The sequence below is a fragment of the Helicoverpa armigera genome, chromosome 2 (genome assembly GCF_030705265.1).
Source record: "Helicoverpa armigera isolate CAAS_96S chromosome 2, ASM3070526v1, whole genome shotgun sequence".
Classification (NCBI taxonomy): Eukaryota; Metazoa; Arthropoda; class Insecta; order Lepidoptera; family Noctuidae; genus Helicoverpa; species Helicoverpa armigera.
The window spans coordinates 5,544,953-5,566,388 of NC_087121.1; the positions used below are offsets into that span (position 1 = coordinate 5,544,953).

General features: G+C 34.0%; 3 protein-coding genes across 3 annotated transcripts; 1 reads left to right on the forward strand and 2 right to left on the reverse strand.

The window, feature by feature from the left end:
• Positions 1-1,000: 1,000 nt before the first annotated feature.
• LOC110375401 (GPI inositol-deacylase) lies at positions 1,001-16,146 on the reverse strand. The gene is made up of 17 exons (XM_049843565.2): positions 15,813-16,146; positions 15,640-15,731; positions 15,283-15,413; positions 14,332-14,489; positions 13,714-13,992; positions 13,103-13,273; positions 12,435-12,556; positions 10,780-10,914; positions 7,401-7,557; positions 5,236-5,507; positions 4,690-4,818; positions 4,284-4,505; positions 3,797-3,985; positions 2,975-3,128; positions 2,275-2,612; positions 1,820-1,921; positions 1,001-1,702 (listed from the first exon to the last, which is right to left on the reverse strand). The coding sequence occupies exons 1-17, from the start codon at positions 15,963-15,965 to the stop codon at positions 1,315-1,317; spliced, it is 3,192 nt and encodes a 1,063-aa protein (XP_049699522.2). The 5' UTR covers positions 15,966-16,146; the 3' UTR covers positions 1,001-1,314.
• A 462-nt stretch (positions 16,147-16,608) lies between these two features.
• On the forward strand, positions 16,609-18,319 carry LOC110377267 (UDP-N-acetylglucosamine transferase subunit ALG14 homolog). Its single transcript, XM_021336093.3, has one exon. The coding sequence runs from the start codon at positions 16,804-16,806 to the stop codon at positions 17,443-17,445; it is 642 nt and encodes a 213-aa protein (XP_021191768.3). The 5' UTR covers positions 16,609-16,803; the 3' UTR covers positions 17,446-18,319.
• Positions 17,712-21,210, reverse strand: LOC110377276 (uncharacterized). The gene is made up of 2 exons (XM_021336103.3): positions 20,677-21,210; positions 17,712-19,884 (listed from the first exon to the last, which is right to left on the reverse strand). Exons 1-2 carry the CDS (start codon positions 21,010-21,012, stop codon positions 19,606-19,608), a joined length of 615 nt encoding a protein of 204 aa, XP_021191778.1. The 5' UTR covers positions 21,013-21,210; the 3' UTR covers positions 17,712-19,605.
• Between the last annotated feature and the right edge of the window lie 226 nt (positions 21,211-21,436).

Genomic DNA, 21,436 nt, shown 5'->3' on the forward strand with positions numbered 1-21,436 from the left:
AAGACTATCAATTTCTGTTATTAACCTTGCAAGCTTTAACATCATTTAATTTAGATAAAGCAAAAGGAGTTCTTAGGACCTGTGCATGTATAAAACTTTAAAAAATATTAATTTGACAAGTGAAGCAAATATAACCCATTAAATATTGGTCAGATTGCTGCTATATATAGACTTAATTCAGGCTTCACCCTGGAAAGGATTTGATATCCAGGATTAAATGTCTTTCGCCATTTGTGCTCATAACTGTCATGTGGTTGGAGCTAAGGTTCCTTCATCCTTTTCCTTGCTGTCTGATGACCAACAATACATGGTTTCATTTGGTCTGCATTATGATGGTCAAAGTATAAATGCTTAATGCCAAAGTATAAAAACTGTTCCTTTTCTCTTCATACAAATACTAGGTGGTAGGTACAACTATGGCTAAAATTGAGAAGAATTTCTCATTCTACATGAACCATATGCTATTGCTAATTTAAAGGTTTTTCATAAAATCTAGCAACTGGATAATATCAGGTATAACATCTCTAGCACTAATCTAGATAATAATATTCTATCTATAACGATAAAAAGTGCCTATGTAACCTACATATTTAAATATTGAGACCTCTTTTAAAAAATGTGCAGTGTAGATAGAAGATTTAATTTGAATCTAGAATAATATAGGAAGAAATGTGAGGAAGTGACGTAATACGCATAGTAAAATACTGATACCATCAATATCAAGTTTGAAATATTTTATATTAGGTGTAAGGGAAGGACATAAAATCATCTCCTCCTACATCATTAAGATGTGGTCAGCTTAAAAGATCCAAATCCAAGCTAGAGAAAACTAAATTTTCACAGTTGCCTTGTCTCGTTGCTTTTAATACAAAAATAACAGTTGTTTAGGGCAACACCATTATTCATAATTTAAAAAGTGGAAAAAGTTTGTTCCAGTATACTTTTCATAAAAAAATCGTTGATACAATAAAATGTGAAGACAATACAATTATAATTTAAATCCTCTATAACCGGATAAAATATATTTCATATTACAAAAATATTCTGAATTCATTTTGTAAAATACAAACATGGAAAAGTAATAAAATTGTTTTCGAGACCGTACTTCTCGACCGTGTTTCTGTACCGAAATTCGAATAAAATTTGTTAGATTCACTGCGTATTTTTGACTTGATAGTCATTTCAACCAGTCAACAGGCATAGAACTATCACACAAACACGTGTTCCAATAAGGCACATGTTCTAAACGCACTACGCCTGGAAGTGTTGTTAAAGAGTTCGTATATTATTGCTATGTTCCAGCAACAGAGTACACTATAAATTTTCATTATAATTCACTTTGTCTCTAAGGCGCTTTATAACATTGAATATTTGACTTTCATTGCACATATCACAATCTTCAAGAGCGTCTTCCATTCCGCTCTCACTTGTTTTTTCACTGTTTTCATCGCATTTCTCTTCTTGACTTTTGTCACTGAATTCGTGTTCTATATTCGAAGTTTCGCTCTCGTCATCAATGTTTGGTTTGTGAGTATTTTGTTTTGAGGGTAGAATTTCTTCTTTATCGCAGACTTGTTGTACCGTGATAACGGCGAACATGAATGTTACGCCGTAGTTGACGATGGTTAGAGATAGAGGTCCTAAAGCTAGTATGAATACTGCCATTGTGAAGAGTAATGCTGCGACCGACTCGTAGTGTCTCCTGTAAGCAAATATGAGACATTCAAATCAAGAAAAATAAAATTATAAAGAAAATTCAAAGTTCAAAGAATCAATGCAATGATCACAGTACATTTTTTTGTAGTATTAAGAAACTTACAAATTCCTCCTAGGACCATTCATTTGCCAAATGCAAGTTGAGCATGCAGACATTACCAATCCCGTGTGATACGACGTATCAGGTTTTAGCACAATACTGTATCTGAAATCAATTTTTAATGTAATGTTAAAGTTATCTACTGAATACAAGTATATTACAATAACATAAGTTAAATAAAGTTATTGTAAACCGTAGTAAATTATTTTGACAACTTCTGATCAATTTTTCGACAAAGTGGGTCATAGATGTCATTGGTCGATAGCACAAGTAACTTCCGTTCCCGATATTGTATATCTGTTGTATATTACATTACTTGAATGGGACTGATGTCAAAATTCAATCGCTATTCGCAAATTAGCAGATATAGATAGGTTATGGAATCCTATCCATGATGGTTAGCAATGATGGTTATCCATCATTGATAGGGTAAAAAAAAACAAAAGAACGTCACTTACGAAAAGTTCCTAGCCCACGTTAATAACGCGGGCACATTAACCATAGTGACAGCAAGCCACATGGAAAACATCATCATGTGGAAGTTCAAGCTGCTCAGATCTTCATCGACATCCAAATTATTCTCATTCTTCTTAGCATTGGCTTGGCAACCTTTCTCTGACGTCACCTTTCCTTTGTTCTCTATTCCATTTTGACTAGAATGTTCATCAGCCTTTACTAAACTAGTTTCAGCCTCTTTAGTTTTGTTCTTCTTAAACATACGGCATATTCGGGAGCCTATTTTCGCCATTATTTTGTATACGTAATCTTCTAGGTATTCTTCATACATTTTCGAGAGCTGTAACAAGGTAGTTATTATATAGAAATATGCTGATAATGTTGCAATAATGATAGTTATCATTCGATGAATATTCTATACTATTATTAAAAAGCTGAAGAGACCGATTTGAACAAAAAAAAATTATTTAGTGTCAGATTAACCGATTTATCCAGAAAGGCTGTTGGCTACTTTTCATCCGGGTGTGTGGAGTACTTCCTACGGGACGTGTGTGAAACCACTGGTAGAAACTGCATAATCATATATCTGTTTTAAATAAATATTACAAGTAGGAATAGAAACATCACTACATACATAGATTAGCCTATTTGTTAACTAATTTCAACCGTATCATCTTAGCTATAAGATCTACATTGGCTTACCATAAACGCATAGAAAGCTGCACCAGCGACGAGTGAGGCAGCTCCACAAGACAGGGGCGCCGCACACAGAAGTCCTGCGCTCACCACCATGGGCACCTTTTGTAGACCTGATGCCACTTTCTCAGCTAAACCACTGCCTCCGCGCCACATTATTCTGAAGATAAAAGATAATAGAAATGCAAATGTAAGTATATGTGTAGAACGCTTTAGTGGTTATTTGGTACATCAAGTTTGTAAAGGTAAGGTTGTGACGTTTAAGGATGTTCGGTGCTGCACGGACAAGAGCTAGGCTCTTAAATAGAAGGAGATGAAGTATAGAGGTATGTAGTTAAATCCCTATATTTTTGTCAAATAGAAGGAAACAGTCTATTGTCAATATTTGGCGAAATTAACATTTGTTTTACTAACTTTTGGAGAAATAAATAACTGAAGAAAATAAATTAGAAATATTCTGAACGAAGATAGAAATAAATATATCACAGATAAAATATGTAGTATCATAACGGTAACAGGAAAAAAAGACATCGGAAGGAATTACGTACGAGATAAAGCTGTCTATTATGAGTGTTATTGCATTCATCTGTACTTACGTCTTTATCGCAAACAGAAATCTCTTATCAAGTGGAATTTAATAAAGATACGTAATAAATGCTACCTGCTCTAATGTACAAAAGCTAGTTATATTTATGCAGAATTTCAATCCAATGAAAATTCCGTTACTATTCAAAACTAAGAAAATGTTCCCTCCATACTCAAAATCAAACATTAGCCTAGCTACAACCTTCTTCCTCCTATAACATTCCTCTAAAAAGGTTTACCTACCTAAACAGTAGTCTATGCGCGATCTGCGAAGAGAACACCATGACTGCTAACACTGCAGCTGCCATTATATTCAATATGCCTAAAGCTGTCATGTAGGCTGGCAACACTAGCAGAGACTTCACGAAGTACCGTAACTCTTGATTCTGCCAGCTAGCGTTCTCGAACATGAACGATAGTATAGGAATTGAACTGTAAAGATCGAATACATGAATAAGTTAAATTGAATGTTAAATTCGAATTTGTATCTGCTATGGATATTTGTGAATTTTGGTAATAAATAGAAACTATGATTCAAGTAAGTTATCATCTCCCGAGCCTTTTCCCAACTGTGTTGGGATCGGCTTCCGGCAAACTATCGACTATGTTTTTGATTGTGACCACTATGAACGAATCATATGTCACTATGAATACAGGTATTATTTTTTAGAATTTACCTAGCAACTATTGATGAAAAACAGAAAACTTGTTAATCTTAAAATATACTTACAGAAAAACAGTAGCCCCCAATCTTCCAAACACAAGCGCATAATACGGCTTGACCCCTTCACTCATGAAGGTTGTATGCAACGATACACAGGATCCATGGTCTTGTAAATGCAATATGTTGCTTCTAGCTGCCAATAGTACTATAGCTGTGGCATAAGGCACTATCACTGGGCTGTAGTTCCGAGCTATTTGTGCGAGACGGAGGTACCAGGATGTTGATATACTGAAATTGTGTTTAAAATTAAATTTAACATACAATACATAAATAATAATTTAAAATACAATAATACAGACTTTTTTTATTTTAAATATATGTAAACTTGCAATGGCTAATTTTGAAACGGGTAGATACTGAAAGCGCAAAAAATTGTCAAAGTATTATTTTTTCCATACTTTTATTCACTTACCTAATACTGTAAGTACACTGTGGGTCCAACAACAGTGTGACTTTCACATCTTCCGTAGCATCTAAACCCTCAGTGATATTGGGATTACTTCTGTAAAGCCTTAACTTCATCGGAGATTGTTTTGTTTGTCTGAAATAGTTTAAAAAGATTTTTAAATTAATAATGTAAAATGTTGTTTTAAACATCGTAAATGGGCCTTTTTTGTCGCTGGGTAAAAAAATGCTATTTCGTATGAGGTAAATATTGAATAATGCCATTTACGGTTATCGTTTTGTAATAGCGAAAAAGTGTTTAGTACATTTGATTCGATAAAAATAATAGCTTTTGTATATCTACAAATAACGATTCACACTACAAATAACTAGAAAGAAATTCTCTTTATGACACGCCTCAATTTGCCGATTACCTATACAATGATACCTAACTCCATCCAATGCGCATTGTCATAACCTTTTAACCAACTTCTCAAAAAGGAGGTTATCCATACGGATGTTTGTATTTTCTTTAATCACATAATGCGAAATGTAATGTAATAAATATACTTACGTAAAATAATGGTAGTTTTCATGGTTAGGTGCCCACGGCACATGCAATTCAGCGGACACATGAAACTGCGTAGCTTTACAACTCGCAGTCGGTTCAACATGTAGCAAGTACGCTTGATGCAATGTATTAAAGTCTTTCAGTACTAGTTCATAGTATAAACTGTCCTGTTCAGTCTCTTTGAGTATTTCGAACTTGCCGAACTGCAGATCTGAGGGTACGTCCACCTCGATCTGACGAGACGCGTAATCGTTCACATCGACGTTTAACACTATCTGGAAATAAGCTGGAAATTTTATTATGTTCATATCTGTGCTACTTTTAATACGTCCATTTTACAGCTAGCGCTGAATAACTGTGCAATTAAGAAGTAAACCATTTGATTAGCTCTAAGGTCCGTATTACAGAAGGCTACTCAAGTCCTGATCTCTGTTTAAAACTAGATTTGAGTTGAGATTTAATTTTAGAACGCTGCTCAAGCATAAATTCGGTGATCATAGTTCAGCCGAGTGTAGATCATTACTCAGTTGTAGATTACAGTTTAAGTAGAGATTTGAACTATAATCACGCAAGTGTGGTCGACACCACGCTTGAGCAGAGATTTCCTTGTCAGTTTAGCAAATAATTTGCTGTCGAATAGGAAGTTAAAATTAAAATGCGAACAAAAAATTTATATTTTTGAAGAAATTGATTATTATGATAATATATTTTCTATCGAACATTATAATATGATTCGAACAGAAGGTTGAACTTCAGTTCGTCTCAGATCTCAGATATCTCAGAGATGTATAGGTATATATAGGTACTATTATAAATGATAAAACACACTTGTTTTTCTATCAATAAAATACTATGTAAAAATAATCATCTTTTTTTAAGACATTTCTCTCTAATAAACTATTTTTTCTTTCTTTCTTGAAGTCATTTTAAATAACTAAGAGAGAGAACCTTTACCTGTCCGAAGTTAGCTATTATTGACTACACAATAGTAAGAAAAATATGAACTAAACAATCCTATGAATTATTACGCAATTAGGGAGTGAGTTTGAGGCATCTGCATCTTCTTCATCATAACTGACGAAATGTTTACAGGGAAGGCAAATAATTATTCACACTTTTGACATACATTTGAGAAATACTTCTTTGTATAAGACTACTGCTAGACAAAGGGCTTAATCACGAAAGATGGTGATGTCATCAACCACATCTAACCCTTACTCATATATTAGCAACGTCTTCATTAATCATACACCACCGAAAGTTCTGGAATGCGTCCAACACACCTATTTCACGATATGATCAAAATAAATGCCCTTTCCCTTACACACGCATGTGATGGAAGGTCTCGGCTACTAATAGACTATACCTCATTCATTTCTTTGCGTCAGAAAAAACATTAAGAAACATCGCAAATATAGTGGGAACATTTTGTTTACAGATGTTCTAAAGCCACATTCATTTTCAATGTAACTAACACAGTTACACTGTTTTTACTAGTCTCCTGCGTTTGATTGAAATACCTCTTTTTGTAGATATATTCTCTCCAGAAGTTGACTTAAGTCAAAACTAAATATTTCAAGAAAACCACAATTTTGTATCCTTCTAACGTTTTTTCGAGCGCTGTTCACTGTTAATTAAGTCCTAATTGGCAAAACAATTAACCTAGTCTTCTACTGAAGTATGAAACCTCTTTGGATAAGATACAAGGTGTTGATTTGCATTTGTGCCATATTTCAGGAGGAGGACATAAGATATGTAAATAATCGATTGGAATTACACTAGACGGGAAATAGGTAATATGCACTGTTTTTTTTTTGTCATTGTAATGTCGTAGTATTTCAGAAGTAATTCAATTTTATGAGTGATCGTTGCGTATGCTTTGTCTGTTTGCATTTGAGTGAGGGCGCAGCACGGTTTTAAGGCCAGTAACACACGCGCCAAGTTTAAACGCGGCTAGATGAAATTGATGGAATTCCGAAAAAAAAATACGTAGGTAACAATTTTTTTGTTGTTTTGGGTCGAGAATTATTAGCATAGTTACGTCCTTGAATATGGCACGGATGCAAATCAACAGCTTGTATAATAGCGATAGCATGAGCAATCATTAGAACCTCTTGCAAAAACATCTGATGGGTAGGTATATTAATTTCACGAACAATTTTACTCACCGGTTTCTTAGTAGGCGAAACTTTGACAATTACGTGCGACCAATCAGGGTATTCCTCTTTGATTTTGTGCAAGTTTATCGTAGCTAATTTACGTTTGCCGAAGTCATTGGCGGCACCTGTCCATCGACTCAGTTCTGACAATGAGACTGCATGTTTACTGAAATAAAAATAAAGAACACGTTAATAGCACTGTTTGCTACTTTCTATCGAATTTATTGCAGATAACTATTTTAAAGTGTAGAACAGTGGAATGCATTTTTTAGAATGTTTTAGTGTTAAAAGTATTCGATGCTCTCGGAAAAACTCAGCATTAGATACTTTGGACATTGGGAGGGATTTAAAAAAAAGCATCACATAACTAATCCCTTTATTGAATGTTATAGGTGAGGACATGAGTGCGTAAAGTACTCATTATGAAGAGTAGGTACGTAAATGGGGTCAAAAGCATATCTGCCTCAATTAGAACCTATTACGCGTTTATCGCTTGAAATGCCTAGGCAGGTATTAGCATTAGAGTAAAGAAGAATAAAATAAGAAATAATCACTAAAGTGGTTATTTATTACCACATTTCAGTACATTTAGACTTTGCTTTTCGCACATGACGTAACCTACGGAGAAACCCTTATTGTTAATATCCCACTATCTATTTTTTTTAAACGGTTTTATTTAGCTCACCCCGTTTGTTTTATTTATTCATTCTTGGGTCAAATTTAGTAATTCAAATTTCACCCTCTTCCTGTCAACCGATTAATCTGAAATTTTGTATACACCTTTAATTCCGATGACAATACAATATAGTAATATCAATAACATTGTAAATCCAATATGGCCGCCGGCACAAAATGGCGGATAACGTAGATTTTATCAATCCCATCAATATGGGTATCAAATGAAAGGGCTCAACAAGCAGAATACAATATACTATAAAAAATTGAAATCCAAGATGGCGGCCCCTACAAAATGGCGGACAACGTAGGTTTTATCAATCCCATCAATATGGGTATCAAATGAAAGTTCTCAACCAGTAGAATACAATGTACTATATAAAATTAAAATCCAAGATGGCGGCCTCTACAAAATGGCGGATAACTTAGGTTTTATAAATCCCATCAACATGGGTATCAAATGAAAGGTCTCAACAAGTAGAATACAATTTACTATGCAAAATTGAAATCTAAGATGGCCGCCGCTACCAAATGGCTGATAACAATTTTTTATCAATCCCACCAATATGGGTATCAAATGAAAGGGCTTCACAAGTAGAAAACTGTCAGTAACTCCAGCGGGGCCCAACAGGGCCAAGGCCTGCCTGGGCTGCGAGATTGTTCGAAAGAGTTATCGCGGCCCTGGTACATAAAAGGCCTACGACGGAACAAAACGATTTTTAGTCAAGAGTCTGGCACTCCCTCACCGCTGCTGACCCACAGCAGGGGAGGTCATGTGATGATTTTTGGGGTTGTTACAAAAAAAAGTATCTGGAAGGGCTATGTATTGAGGAATTGGATTGTAATAAATTTTCAGGTAAGAGACCGTGTAATAATGATGCACTAAATGAATTAGATAGAATGAGGAATATTCGGTAGGCATTTTCATTAAATACTAAAAACTAGAAAATAAAAAATCGGTAAAAAAAACTTTTAAGTTAAACGGTTTTATCTTATGTGTACTGAAAACTAGAAAATAAAAAAATAGTTACCTGTCAACCTACGTAGGTGGTCCCGGTCATATTAAACTAAAATAAAAACGTGGGGCCCCTGTGAAATCCTACCTATGGCAAAGCATATCGTTATACTTTGGTAGATCATGAGCTCGGCGTTCGCTGGTAAAGCCGCTACGGCTGATTATTGATTGTCAAAATCTCCAGTTACGATTATAGTAAGTCGATGCAATCCACACCTATTATACCTCTAGAAGAAAGTACTACAGCAATAGTTAATGGGCCCCACGTTTTTATTTTAGTTTAATATGACGGGGACCACCTACGTAGGTTGACAGGTAAGTAACTATTTTTTTATTTTCTAGTTTTTTCTACGAAATAACTATCCAAAATATCACTATCACCTCATATCAGTCTAATATTCTGATACGGATAAGCGCGGCAGCAGTGAATAGGTCAATATCCTTAGAATAGGCAACTCATGTTCGTATGCAAGTGACATTGATATTCGCTGAACGTGTGTCATTATCAGATAACTGACGTTTATAAGGTCAACGTTTGACCCAGTTGGACATACACGATCTTTTAAGCCAGACAGGTACTTGCTACTTGATGAGTTTATTATATTATACCCGAATGAGATAATGTCGGGTTTCACATGCTATTTCACCCGTGTCTCGATTGAACTATAGAGTTGCAAATAGCCTTGCATGCCTCGATGAATAGACTACCTAACACTGAAAGAATTTTCATATAGGACTAGGTAGTTGTTCCTGAGGCCAATTTCAGGACCTTACTGGAACTATTTGCTTCGCTTTAAAGCATACAAACTCTTCGGTTTTATTTTATTAGTACCTATAGATTTTATTATTTTTACTAAAATGTGCCTACAAGTACCAGCTGCTTTACATACGTCATAATCTCCGGATATAGACGTAAATCGATACTTACAGATGACATTTTCCTGTAATATCTAAAGACACCATCCAAGAATTTGAAGCACCGACGAAAGTTATTTTCGACACTACTTGACAGATAGTTTAACAAAGAAACAAGATAAATAATGGAATTATTGGGAGACATTCGAGAGATAGAAAATAATAACGTCAATAAAATCTTCTTACCTATAATCTAGGGAGATCACTGACGCTTTTATATATCGATGATAGATAAAATATTGCAAACAACACACTTCAACATGATTTTTTAAAACTATGTACCTACTATAACTGATGTAGGCATTAGCTACTATACCTATATACTTTTACTATTTTCCTAGTTATTAGATTATGGAGATCTGATAAGCAAATATGTACTGGTAAAACAGGAAAAACTAATCAATTGCTTTAACAGTTTCAGCAGCAATTAAAAGAAAGAGGAAAATGGTAGTATTTTCTGTAGAAGTATTAACCACATCACTGTGTGAAATATTTACGTTTCAGGATACCTACTTAGAAATCATATACCAACTTTATTTGGACTGAATTCATAAAAGGAAGTTCTTGGTTTGACCTGTATGTATGTACGTATATATGTAAGAACCTCTATATTATTATCTCACGTTTGTCTGAACCGATTATAATTCGGCTTTCAGCTTGGAATTAATCAGACTTAGAATAAGGTTTCAGGTTTCTATTATTGAAATGTGTTTTTTTTTTTCGAAAAAAGTTTTTACAAGTTACGGTCTTATGCGGTTAAATTAGATACAAGTTACAACTCACCAGTATCTATAAGAGAAGTACGTATACTTGGCATTGCATCCGAATATCCATTCCTTATCGTCGACATTGACCGCTTCCACGGCCACGAAACGGTTTTGTGGGAACTTCACCAGTCGGATCATCAGATAAGTCGTTCTGGAAATAAAGTGCTTATTAGAAAAATTATACATTTACAAAATAACTTATGTATAGACTATTTCAGTTTTTTAATACCATAGTGTTGGGATTTGTCTTTGACATTAATCGATACTTTTTCAGCATGTAAAAAAATGGCAGGAGTGGTGTTACTGCCCATTTCTAAAATCTATTTATAACATTGTTTTTAAAATCGGACTCAATGGCAAAATTGAATCTCTAATCGCAAATGGAGGGATAGACAGGTTTTAGATATAATTTTATTATTAAGTCTATAATTCTAAATGTAAATGCCGAGTCTCAAATAAACAATAGCAAACAGGAATTTCAATAAATATCTGTAGAACTGAGAACAATAAACTCGACATAATAGTGTAATTTCTATGGAGTCCTCGTTTCATCTAGAATGGCACTTCGTTACGGTATAGTTAAACCACGCAATTTCTCAGCAATAACCACAAGGTCGAGCGAATATACTCAATAAAACTCAATAGTACATTCATTATTCAATATTGCAAGTGCATTTTTTCTCATGCACCTTATAATGTCGGGACACCTTTTTCACACACGGTCGGTTAGCCCCATGGTAAGTTATTAATTAACTTGTGTTATGGGTGCTAACACAACTGATAAACTACATATAGCTACACATATACATATTTATGAATACATATTGTAACACCCAGACCACGGCCAACAAGCATGCTCATCACACAAATGTTGACCGAACCGGGGATCGAACCCGGGACCTCAGGTTCGGCAGTCCGGCATGGTGACCATTGCGCCATCGAGGTCGTCCTTACCTTACCTTAGGACCTTATTGCCTCTAATGTTCGCGATAGACGGAAATATTCAAATGACGTAATAGCATCTTAAAATACGTATTTACTGCAACTCTGGATGTTAGCCAAAATATAGATCTATCGTGAATCGTCATAAAAAACCGCGATGACTATTGCAACTTCTCACGATGTTTCCTTCACTGAAAAGTGAAAACTGCGCAAGCATGCGACAGAATTCCTTGGACTGTAGATCAACTGCCCATACTGTACTTGTATTCTCTTGCTTAATCAACGCGAAATCTTTGCCTAATATCATCCAAAATTAGAAATATGACTGAATAATAAATAAATAGTTGACACCCAAAACTGTTATTTGGTTTGTCTTTAGTAGTAATTACCTGGGCGAACTAACTACCCACTAAAATAGTCGTAAAGATATTTTACTGTAGCCACATTTAATTTGTGATTTTCAGCAAGCTAAGCCACACATTATTGCCCCGAATTATTTACTGCTTATTTTAAAGTAGTTACAAATTATCTTGCAGGCTTTTATGGGACCATATATCTAGCTTTATTTTAATTTATTGCTGAAACCGTTATGTATTTACAATGTTCAAGATTGCTACTAAGTATGACTTGTCAGTACTTGAACTGAGAGATCCTGCCATAGTGATGTTATTATCAATACCTCTATCTATTTTTAATTGCCTACATATACAGAGTTGTTAAATCACTTACTTATCAATCTGTGGTCGCGATATTTGATAAATTCTTCTATTATCTTCGTACCAGAAAGCGTCCGCGACCATAGACACATTCGCGCGAGGAATATCAGGACTTAGCGTCATCGAACGATTGGCCTGGAAACATATCCGTGATTGTATCTACACTGTTCAATAAAAATTAGTAAACCTTTAACTGGAACTCTATCTTATCGTATTGCAAAAATATTAACTGAGTGATACAATACAAACCCGGTTTGAATGCACTGAAAGTTTTTCAGATATTAAGAATAATAAATTAAAATGTGATTGTACCGGAGGTTCCGGATCCCAGAGGTTCCCGTCCATTATGAAGGCATCATATTGTTATTATGTAACTAAATTTTACTTAACGCCATCATCTGTTGACGATACTTCATGCTAAGTTTATCAATATAAAATGAATCTTGCCCCTCCGGGACTGGAACCTTAGGTACTAACCAGTAAAATTCGGGACTTGATAACGATTTAAAAAAATCCCCTGACCATTGTTGAACAGGCTAGAATCGCCAAACCTCGATAAATTGCAATCAAATTGCAAATATTTAAACAATCATAGTACGAGAGTTTATTTTTATTCGCAAAAGAAACCGATAACAATAAAAATAAATTACACATTTATTTCACTAACTACGCTTTACTTACCTGAAAGTATTGTACAGCACGCGACTTGAGCAACTGATGGTCTTCTACAACTTGTTCCGTTATGGGATCCACGATAGAGAACAGGTATCGATTGATCACCATCACCAATTGTTTGCACCAAACTATGCAAACGTGGTCTGGTGATGTCCAAACACCAGGTATTGCTGTTGTCTGCGAAATAATTGTTAAGTTAAAACCAATCTATACATTATTATAAATAAAGCTTTCCAATTGGAAACGGCGTCAATTCTTATGCAAGATCAGCCAGTTTTGCAGGACATATTATAGTGCACAAACACTTGAGCAGACATAAGTGCACTCTGTTCCTTCACTCTCCTAGCCCAAAGGTGTATTAATCACCCACTTGCAGACTCCAGCATGCTTTGTTAAAGTCGACCCGGGAATCGAATCCGAGACCTCGTGCATAGCAGTCGCGCTATGCGACATCTAGACCAAACGAAGCACGTTTTGTAAATAAGTGCGAAAGATTCGCTTGTGGTAACGATAACGATAGTGCGGACTTGTGAAGTTTCCTGGCTGGTAACAACTAATTAATATGATTAGACAATCAATGTGCTACTGAACTTGTACAATATTCGTTCGGTACTTACCAAAGCGTTAATAAAACTATCATTAGATGACGTCAAACCGGAGGGTATTAAAACATCGCGAGGACCATTCCCAAAGCTGATCAATACTTTGTTTTGTTTCATTTCTATATTTTTGTTAATGTATGTGTCCCATTCTAGGTTCATTAGCATGTAGTAGTCATCCATTGCTGCATCCACATTGACGACCGGTGCTTCTAACGGAGCCGCCAAAGAAATGGCTATTGAAGTCGCATTAATGGTACTTGGGTAGGCTAATAACCTTTTTGCTATGAGTCCTCCCTATTCATCGAGAAAGTTGGAATTAGAAAAAAAAATACAATTATAAAAAATTATTACTGTGTTACATACTTAGTTGTAATGGAAATATATTTTTTATGAAATTAGCAATTCATTGTATGAATGACCATATTAGATTAATTTGATAACAAAATAAGCCTCCAAAGTAAACTGCAGATAAAATATTTAGGAAAATGATCACAAAGTATGCCATAATAATATTATTTCTTACATTCTACTTGGAAAAGTTTAGATAAGGAATATTTTTATAGTGATTTATTATAGAACTTCGATAGACTTATATAGTAATATGATAATTTTCATAGTAATATTTATTCTTACCATGGAATGTCCAATAAGTATGACTGATGTTGGTACTGATTTTGTGTACCTATTGCTCTTGTATAAGCTCAAGATCTTTGAAATGCAAGCTGCTGCAAACTTAGTTTGGCTCTGAAGCACCCCACCGTATAAGCCGGACAACTCTTCATTGTAACTGACTAAAACAATTTTTGTTTTGATTAAGTTAAGGTTCTATGTAAGAATTGGCGAGATGTTCAACGAGTGATTTACTGAAATATGTCACATAAACTAAATTCTTAATAAATACAGTCATCATTGAAAAAATTTTAAGCATGCTAAATTTTAGGCTGTTCAATCACAATAACTCGATTTCGGGTGACTTGTGGGTTGGAACGTTTCTGCATAACTAAGTCCAAATGTACCTTTGTATGGGGATAAAAATGCTGTATGTCATAGCATTTTAAAAATGAATCAAGTATAATTAGATGCCAGAGTTACATAGGAGAATATAGCTATGTATTCAAAATCCTTACATAATAATATGTTGAATAACAAAAGACTAGACATATTTAAATCCTGCATTCATTAGCATCCATCACTTTCACTATGTGATGAACAGAATATACATGAGTTAGAAGGCTAAGAAAGTCTGGCTTCTTAGTGCCTTGTCTAAATTACCTACACCCTTTGTCTAGATTCTAGATTATAAAGGTTCTATCTACAGATCTATCAATCTATAGGTATTTTATAAAAATATAAAGATTTTTTTTGTTTGTCTGTATCCTAGAGGCTCCCAAACAATTGAACCTATTTGCAAAATTCCTTCACTGTTGGCAAGCTACATTATCCCAGATTAGCATAGGCTATATTTTATCCAGATACTGGGGGCAGTTCCCACAGGACACAAGTGAAACCACAGGAAACAGCTACTTGATTATATGCACCCATTTGACCAATCTTATTGTATGATGCTATGAAAAACATACTTACTTGAAAAGAAGTCAAAATGATATTGGTATCCCTTTGAAAGAGCCTTCCTTAGTGCCACGGAGGCAAGTGATCTGGCCTGCATATGACTTCCTGAGTTTCCGGGCAGAAACAGCACTGGGACACCATCAAACCTGATAAGATAACATTAAATTAATGAATAAAAATATAAAGCTGTATATACAAGTCATGTAATAATTTATGCTGTTGTGTTTCTGTTTCTAGAGATTTATTAACAACACAAGTATAGAATAAGAACTATTAAGATTTTGAATATATTAAACTTTAACAAACCTGAACGAAATTTATTTTTTTTATATATTTATTCGCAAAATATCATCATTATAGGTAAGTACATACCACATTTTTCTGGCTCTTTCAGTAAATCTTCCTTCACTGTATGCATACAATCCATATTGCGGATACATCTTATTCTCCGGAACGGTCAATCGCTAAAAATATTCATGATTGAAAATCGTAATACTTTAAAGATTTTTTGGCGAGCATTGATCGTAAATTAATCTGGTACTAACCACGAACTGTGGATACTCGAACATATAAGTCATTATACAATAGTTATTTTTGTCGCTAAAGTACAAATTCAAAACACCGAGAAGATAACCCAAAACAAAAATAAACGAAAGAATTTGAAAGATACTGGAACCCAAAATACTTAGGATCCTCATCTTGAAATATTATATTTAAATCTGTGCTACTAAAGGTACGATAATACTGCTTTAATTAAAAACATTATCTTTTGGAAACAACACAAATGATAGAATTTCACTTTTTCACTCGTCACTGAATCGAAAAATGTTTGCATTTGTTTGCCAAATTGTCACACTGACTGAAAGAAAAATTGAAACTGGGGATTTGACATTGGGATTTGATGACAGTTTGACAGCTGACGATTTTTAAGCTGACAGTCCAGCGATAAGTATTACCAGATATGATTATAATGAAATTCAGGGGTAAATCAAGGGTTTCTGAACCTTTAAATTCACTGAAGGTTTCGTAAGGGTTCCGTTATCTTAATGGATTACTTAGTCTCTATTAAAGTTTTGTTTCATTCATGTTTGCTCGTGAAAGAAAAGCTACATGGAAATACATTTTACGCAATTGAGTGTATTTTTACGAGTGTAAAATATACGTATGCGAGTTTAAACAGATCAAAGCATCATCTCGGAAACTATAATAACGAAAATAATGCGTGATTTAAGTGTCAATAAAAAAGTAACCAATAGTGATGTGACCCCATTCTAGGACTAAAAGGACCATAGTCATCACGTCTTTCATATTGGCCATTGACAACGAGTGTCAATGTCAAATAAACTGTTAACGTCAATCGGATACGTCACTTTATCGAAACTTAAATGTTTGTGATTATTTCAAAACAGAAAATGTACACGAAGTACAATTAAATAATGTGCATAAGGATACTGTACGGAAACATTAATAAGGTGAAGATATAATAGAACTGTACGAGTAGTCACGGATGAAGTATTTCTGCTGAGAAACTTAAACATGATTGCGTTTGTATTCCTTGCCGCTTTCTTCACATGTCTCATCGTAGCGTTTCTTCTTCGAGTATGTTACGTACTATACGACGTTTTCACGGGTAACTGTGAACTAACAAGGGAAAAATCCTTGCGTACAGTTTTATGTATAGGTTCAGGTGGTCATACAACAGAGTTATTGAGATTTGTGGGCCGTTTAAACAAAAATAAATATCAACCAAGATTGTATATCTTAGCCGATAATGACGCCAGCAGTGAAGTCAAGATTCACGAAACAGAAAAGGGAAATGATAGTTACACCTTGAGCAGGATACCAAGAAGTCGTAATGTTCTGCAGTCTTATCTTTCATCAGTTTACAGCACTTTGTATGCAACTTGGTGCACATTACCTGTAATCTATAATTACCAACCAGATGTTATATTTTGTAATGGGCCTGGTACTTGCATTCCAGTTTGTGTAGTTGCTTTTGTATTGAGATGTTTGTTCATGTTAGATTGTCGCATAGTGTTTATAGAAAGTATATGCAGGGTTCGCACCCTTTCACTGACTGGAAAAATACTTCAGTTTTTTGCAGATATAGTTGTTGTACAGTGGCCTCAACTAAGAGATGTTTGTTTTAGAGCTAAATATTTTGGTAGACTAACATAAATTGTAAAATATTATTCTCACACATTTTTTTTTATTTATTTAAGATGTCATCTCACATGACAAAGCAATGTTATCTTTTTTGAAACTACTGGTGTAGCAATACTGATAATGAAGGGTTCTTTCACAATATCTAGATAGGCACTATCTATAATTTTGATTGAATAGCAGATTAGAATTATGAGTTTCTACTGAATAACAAATAGAAGTCTTCAGACTTCCTTTAGTTTTGAGGAAGGAAAATTTGTTTTAGAAATATAAAGACATAATAACTTGAAAAAGTGTATAATTAATAGCTCTAGGGAGATCAGTACACAAATATTTTCAGTTAGTTTAAGATCACAAAGTGAACAACATTTTTTTTTATATTATCAGTTTATTATTTATATGGATTAATGACATTTCTTGTAATTAACTTTAACAACCTTTTCAACTGATAATATTCTCATTTGTTTAATCTCACCGCATTTCAAGAAGTACATTAGCCACAATATTCTTTCTGATAACAGAATACATTACCATCAAAACAAAAAGAAAAATCCCTGAAGCTATGCTAAACTAGTCTTATTGACATAAGAAGCAATTTTCAATAACAACTTATTATAAACTACAACTGTATATACCTCCTTCACAGTACATGTATTTCAATGTGTTAAATACAATAAAACAAGTGATTTCATGTCATGTAGGCTAGATGTGTACCATTGTGCACAATTATCAAACATATTGCAATCAGTTTCATAGGCAATGATATTGCCTTTCAGTAATCTTATAAAAATAACATCGGATTCTATTAGTGTTAAGTCATTGTGTATACTATTCTTCTATACCTATATGTATTTTATCTTATTAAAGATTTGAGTCGTAGATTACATTATTTTGTCTTTCTTTTTAATCTTTTAAGTTCATTGACACTGTTTATTTTGTTCTATTCTATCTTCATAAAAAAGGCAAAAGCGCAAAGGCAATTGCAAAGAGCACTTGCTAAAAAAGGCACATGACTTGTTCACCTGAGAACAATGTATAGGCCATGCAAGACCTTGAAAAGATCACTTCAGTTAAGTCTTTTAAGTACTTCTTAGCACAGATTTAAATAGCCCTGACCGAAATAAATGACCTTATTAAAAATTGTACACCGTTGACAACATGGAAGTCAAATATTTGTGTTCAGTAAATACTGCAAAATGCTTTGTTTACTTTACAAACTAGCAACTTTATTCAAGCATCATGTGAGTTACAGTTAATACATTAACATGTCCCATAGTATTTGGGTCATATTCTTGAACGATTGCTAGTCTGAAACATTAAGGGCATTTCAAAATTACTTGAAACTTGATAATACAAAGTGTCAAGTACAATGCAATGCCCACAATCTTTGGCAGTAATTTATACAAAGAAAACATTCTTTTTTATCTAAAAGATCAGATCAAAATTATTTTGATAGTCTGAAAACATTACCAACATAAATGCATCAGTCTTCATATTATTCATGCAAAATGCAAAAATAGTGGAGCCAATAAAATATGAACAACTTTCTCCCTAGCTCTTTACACTGGTGTAAGCTCCTTACTTGATCTTTATAGAATCAGCATTTTAAGGAAAATAAATTGCATTTTTGGATTAGACACACCTTACAGAGCAGAAAGAACTGGCACAATACGTGCCTTGTCACACTAGAATAACCACATCAATGGGCAACTGCCATGCTATGATGAAATAATACTATGTATTCAGCAATAAACCTTATATGCCACAAAAATAACACATGCACAAAACTTAATTTAAAATTCCCTTTCTACACTTTCTTGTCATAGAAGCATAGATATTTGTTTTAATTTTGCCACATAAAAGGTTTAATGCTTTTGCATACAAACAGATCTAAAACCATCTTCTGCTAGACAAAAAGATCAGCTCATAGCAAATGGCAGTTAACACATCACAAGTTCATAAGTTTATCTTAAGCTAGTTATTAAATTACAGATACCCTTTACATTGAGATATATATAACAATATTGCTAACAAATCAATATTTTAGGCACGTCCGAGAATACTATATTAATAGTAAGTGACTATCATCTAAAAATATAAGTACAAAAGGAAGAATTAAGTTTTTCTTACATAGCTAAGTTATAAACAAGTATTCATAAGTAGTATTCGCATGTTTCAGGGTTTACTATTGTCTAAGTTGCTGCTAGATGTTTGATTGCTAGTTTCTTGTTTGGCACTGTCATCATTTTTGTTCTCAATCCTTAGTTTTTCATCATCTATGAGGTACATAGCTTCATCATAGGTTGGGGGTGGTGGTTCAGAGCTTGATGCTTGAGGTTTACTTACAGTAGCACTTGCTATTAAGGCATCGTAAGAAGGCGGTAATGTTGCACTGGATGCAGTGCGGGGTACTTGACCACTGTATGCTTGTTCAGCTTGGACTGCAGCCATGTCCTAAAAAAGAAATATTAATAAATATCTTTATAGGGTATTTGACACTTTCTCCTCATTGGAGATGCAGAACAAACATCATTATCTTGTTAGTTAATTACTTAGTCCATCTGGGTATTAGTTTTATCTCATATCAAACAGTGCAGTCAGTAGTTCAAGGTGAGGTGTTAATAAATATTTATTATTGATTAACACAGAGCTATAACACAGTTAATGACTTTCATTGCCTGCATGACAATCAGGCATTGAGTCCAACTGTATTTACTAGGTACATAATTGTTTGACTTTAATAAACAAAAAATCTAAGTCTTCTGCAAAAAGGAATTGTGTCCATTTTATTTGATTGTGCTATGTACTATGTTAGATATTTTACAGCAACAATAAAGGTAAACAAAAAATGGTATGAATAATAAATTGTCCTTGGATAATACAAAAAAATATACCATTGTTTGCCTTATTTGCTTTCAAATAAACTTTGGCATACAAATAGTTTTGCTAGAATTAATATTTATAACATTTAATAAAGTTATTACTTAAATTTTATAAAAGGAATTTATATAATCTAATCACATTCATATTTTTTTTCTATAATAAAAGACAATTTGATTTGAGTATAACAAAATGTTATCAAAAACACAGCTACGCATACAGCCTCAAAAACCTGTTATTTGACAACATAAACATTATTGTAACACTATGTGACTACAAGTCGTAAAAAATACATTAAAATGTAACATTGTTTGGATTGTTACACCCAAACATAGTGTAAAACAACACATGAATATTATGACTTACTCTTATAATCGCTCTCTGGTGTAGTAGCATTTGAATGACGCTTTTTCTCCTCAAATATAGCATACTCTTTACTGCAACCATCATCCCGGAACATATAAAAATTGGCCCTACTAGCCACATGTGTCCCAAATTGCTGAGAATATAACCATCGGCGTCTCCCAATGCTAGTACTGTTATCACAGTGCCCACAGAAAATAACACCATTGAAAGCACAAAATAAGAATAGCTCGTGCAATCACATCGGCCGAATCTCTGATCCTCGTCGAAATCATAATCACGACGCCTTAGCCGATGTAAACGTTGTCGAATGAAAGGGCTATCGAACACGGTAGCCATTTTTTATTATATTTATGCAAACAATTCACTTTCAACACATATTCTGCATCCGAATAAAGATTTATGAAAATATGTAGAGATCTCCAACTTTCTTACTTTGGAAAGTGTGTGAAAAATTGATATGCTAAGCAAACTTTATGAAAAACAAGTCTGCCACAATCTTGAATTCAATCTTTAGCAATAGACTAAAATAGTAGTGATGTGCGGGAGCAGACTGAAACTATCGATGAAGTATATAACTATAACGATTACTAAACCAGAATTAACCAATATCAGCTATGAACAAAAAATAACACTTTTGTATCCAATCAATAAGCTATTTAACAAATAATGATCGATGTGGATAATTAGGGGAATCGGTTCCCATCATGTTTATCAAAAATCGCGGATATTGCGGATATTAGGGGTACAACACTAGACATCT

Coding starts and splice junctions, on each gene's coding strand:
- LOC110375401 (XM_049843565.2), bottom strand. CDS start 15,965: ATGAGGATCCTAAGTATTTTGGGTTCCAGTATCTTTCAAATTCTTTCG. Junction 13,274..13,713: donor ATAGTTTTATTAACGCTTTG/GTAAGTACCGAA, acceptor ATTATTTCGCAG/ACAACAGCAATACCTGGTGT. Junction 7,558..10,779: donor TACTTCTCTTATAGATACTG/GTGAGTTGTAAC, acceptor TTTTTATTTCAG/TAAACATGCAGTCTCATTGT.
- LOC110377267 (XM_021336093.3), top strand. CDS start 16,804: ATGATTGCGTTTGTATTCCTTGCCGCTTTCTTCACATGTCTCATCGTA.
- LOC110377276 (XM_021336103.3), bottom strand. CDS start 21,012: ATGGCTACCGTGTTCGATAGCCCTTTCATTCGACAACGTTTACATCGG. Junction 19,885..20,676: donor ACCAGAGAGCGATTATAAGA/GTAAGTCATAAT, acceptor TTTCTTTTTTAG/GACATGGCTGCAGTCCAAGC.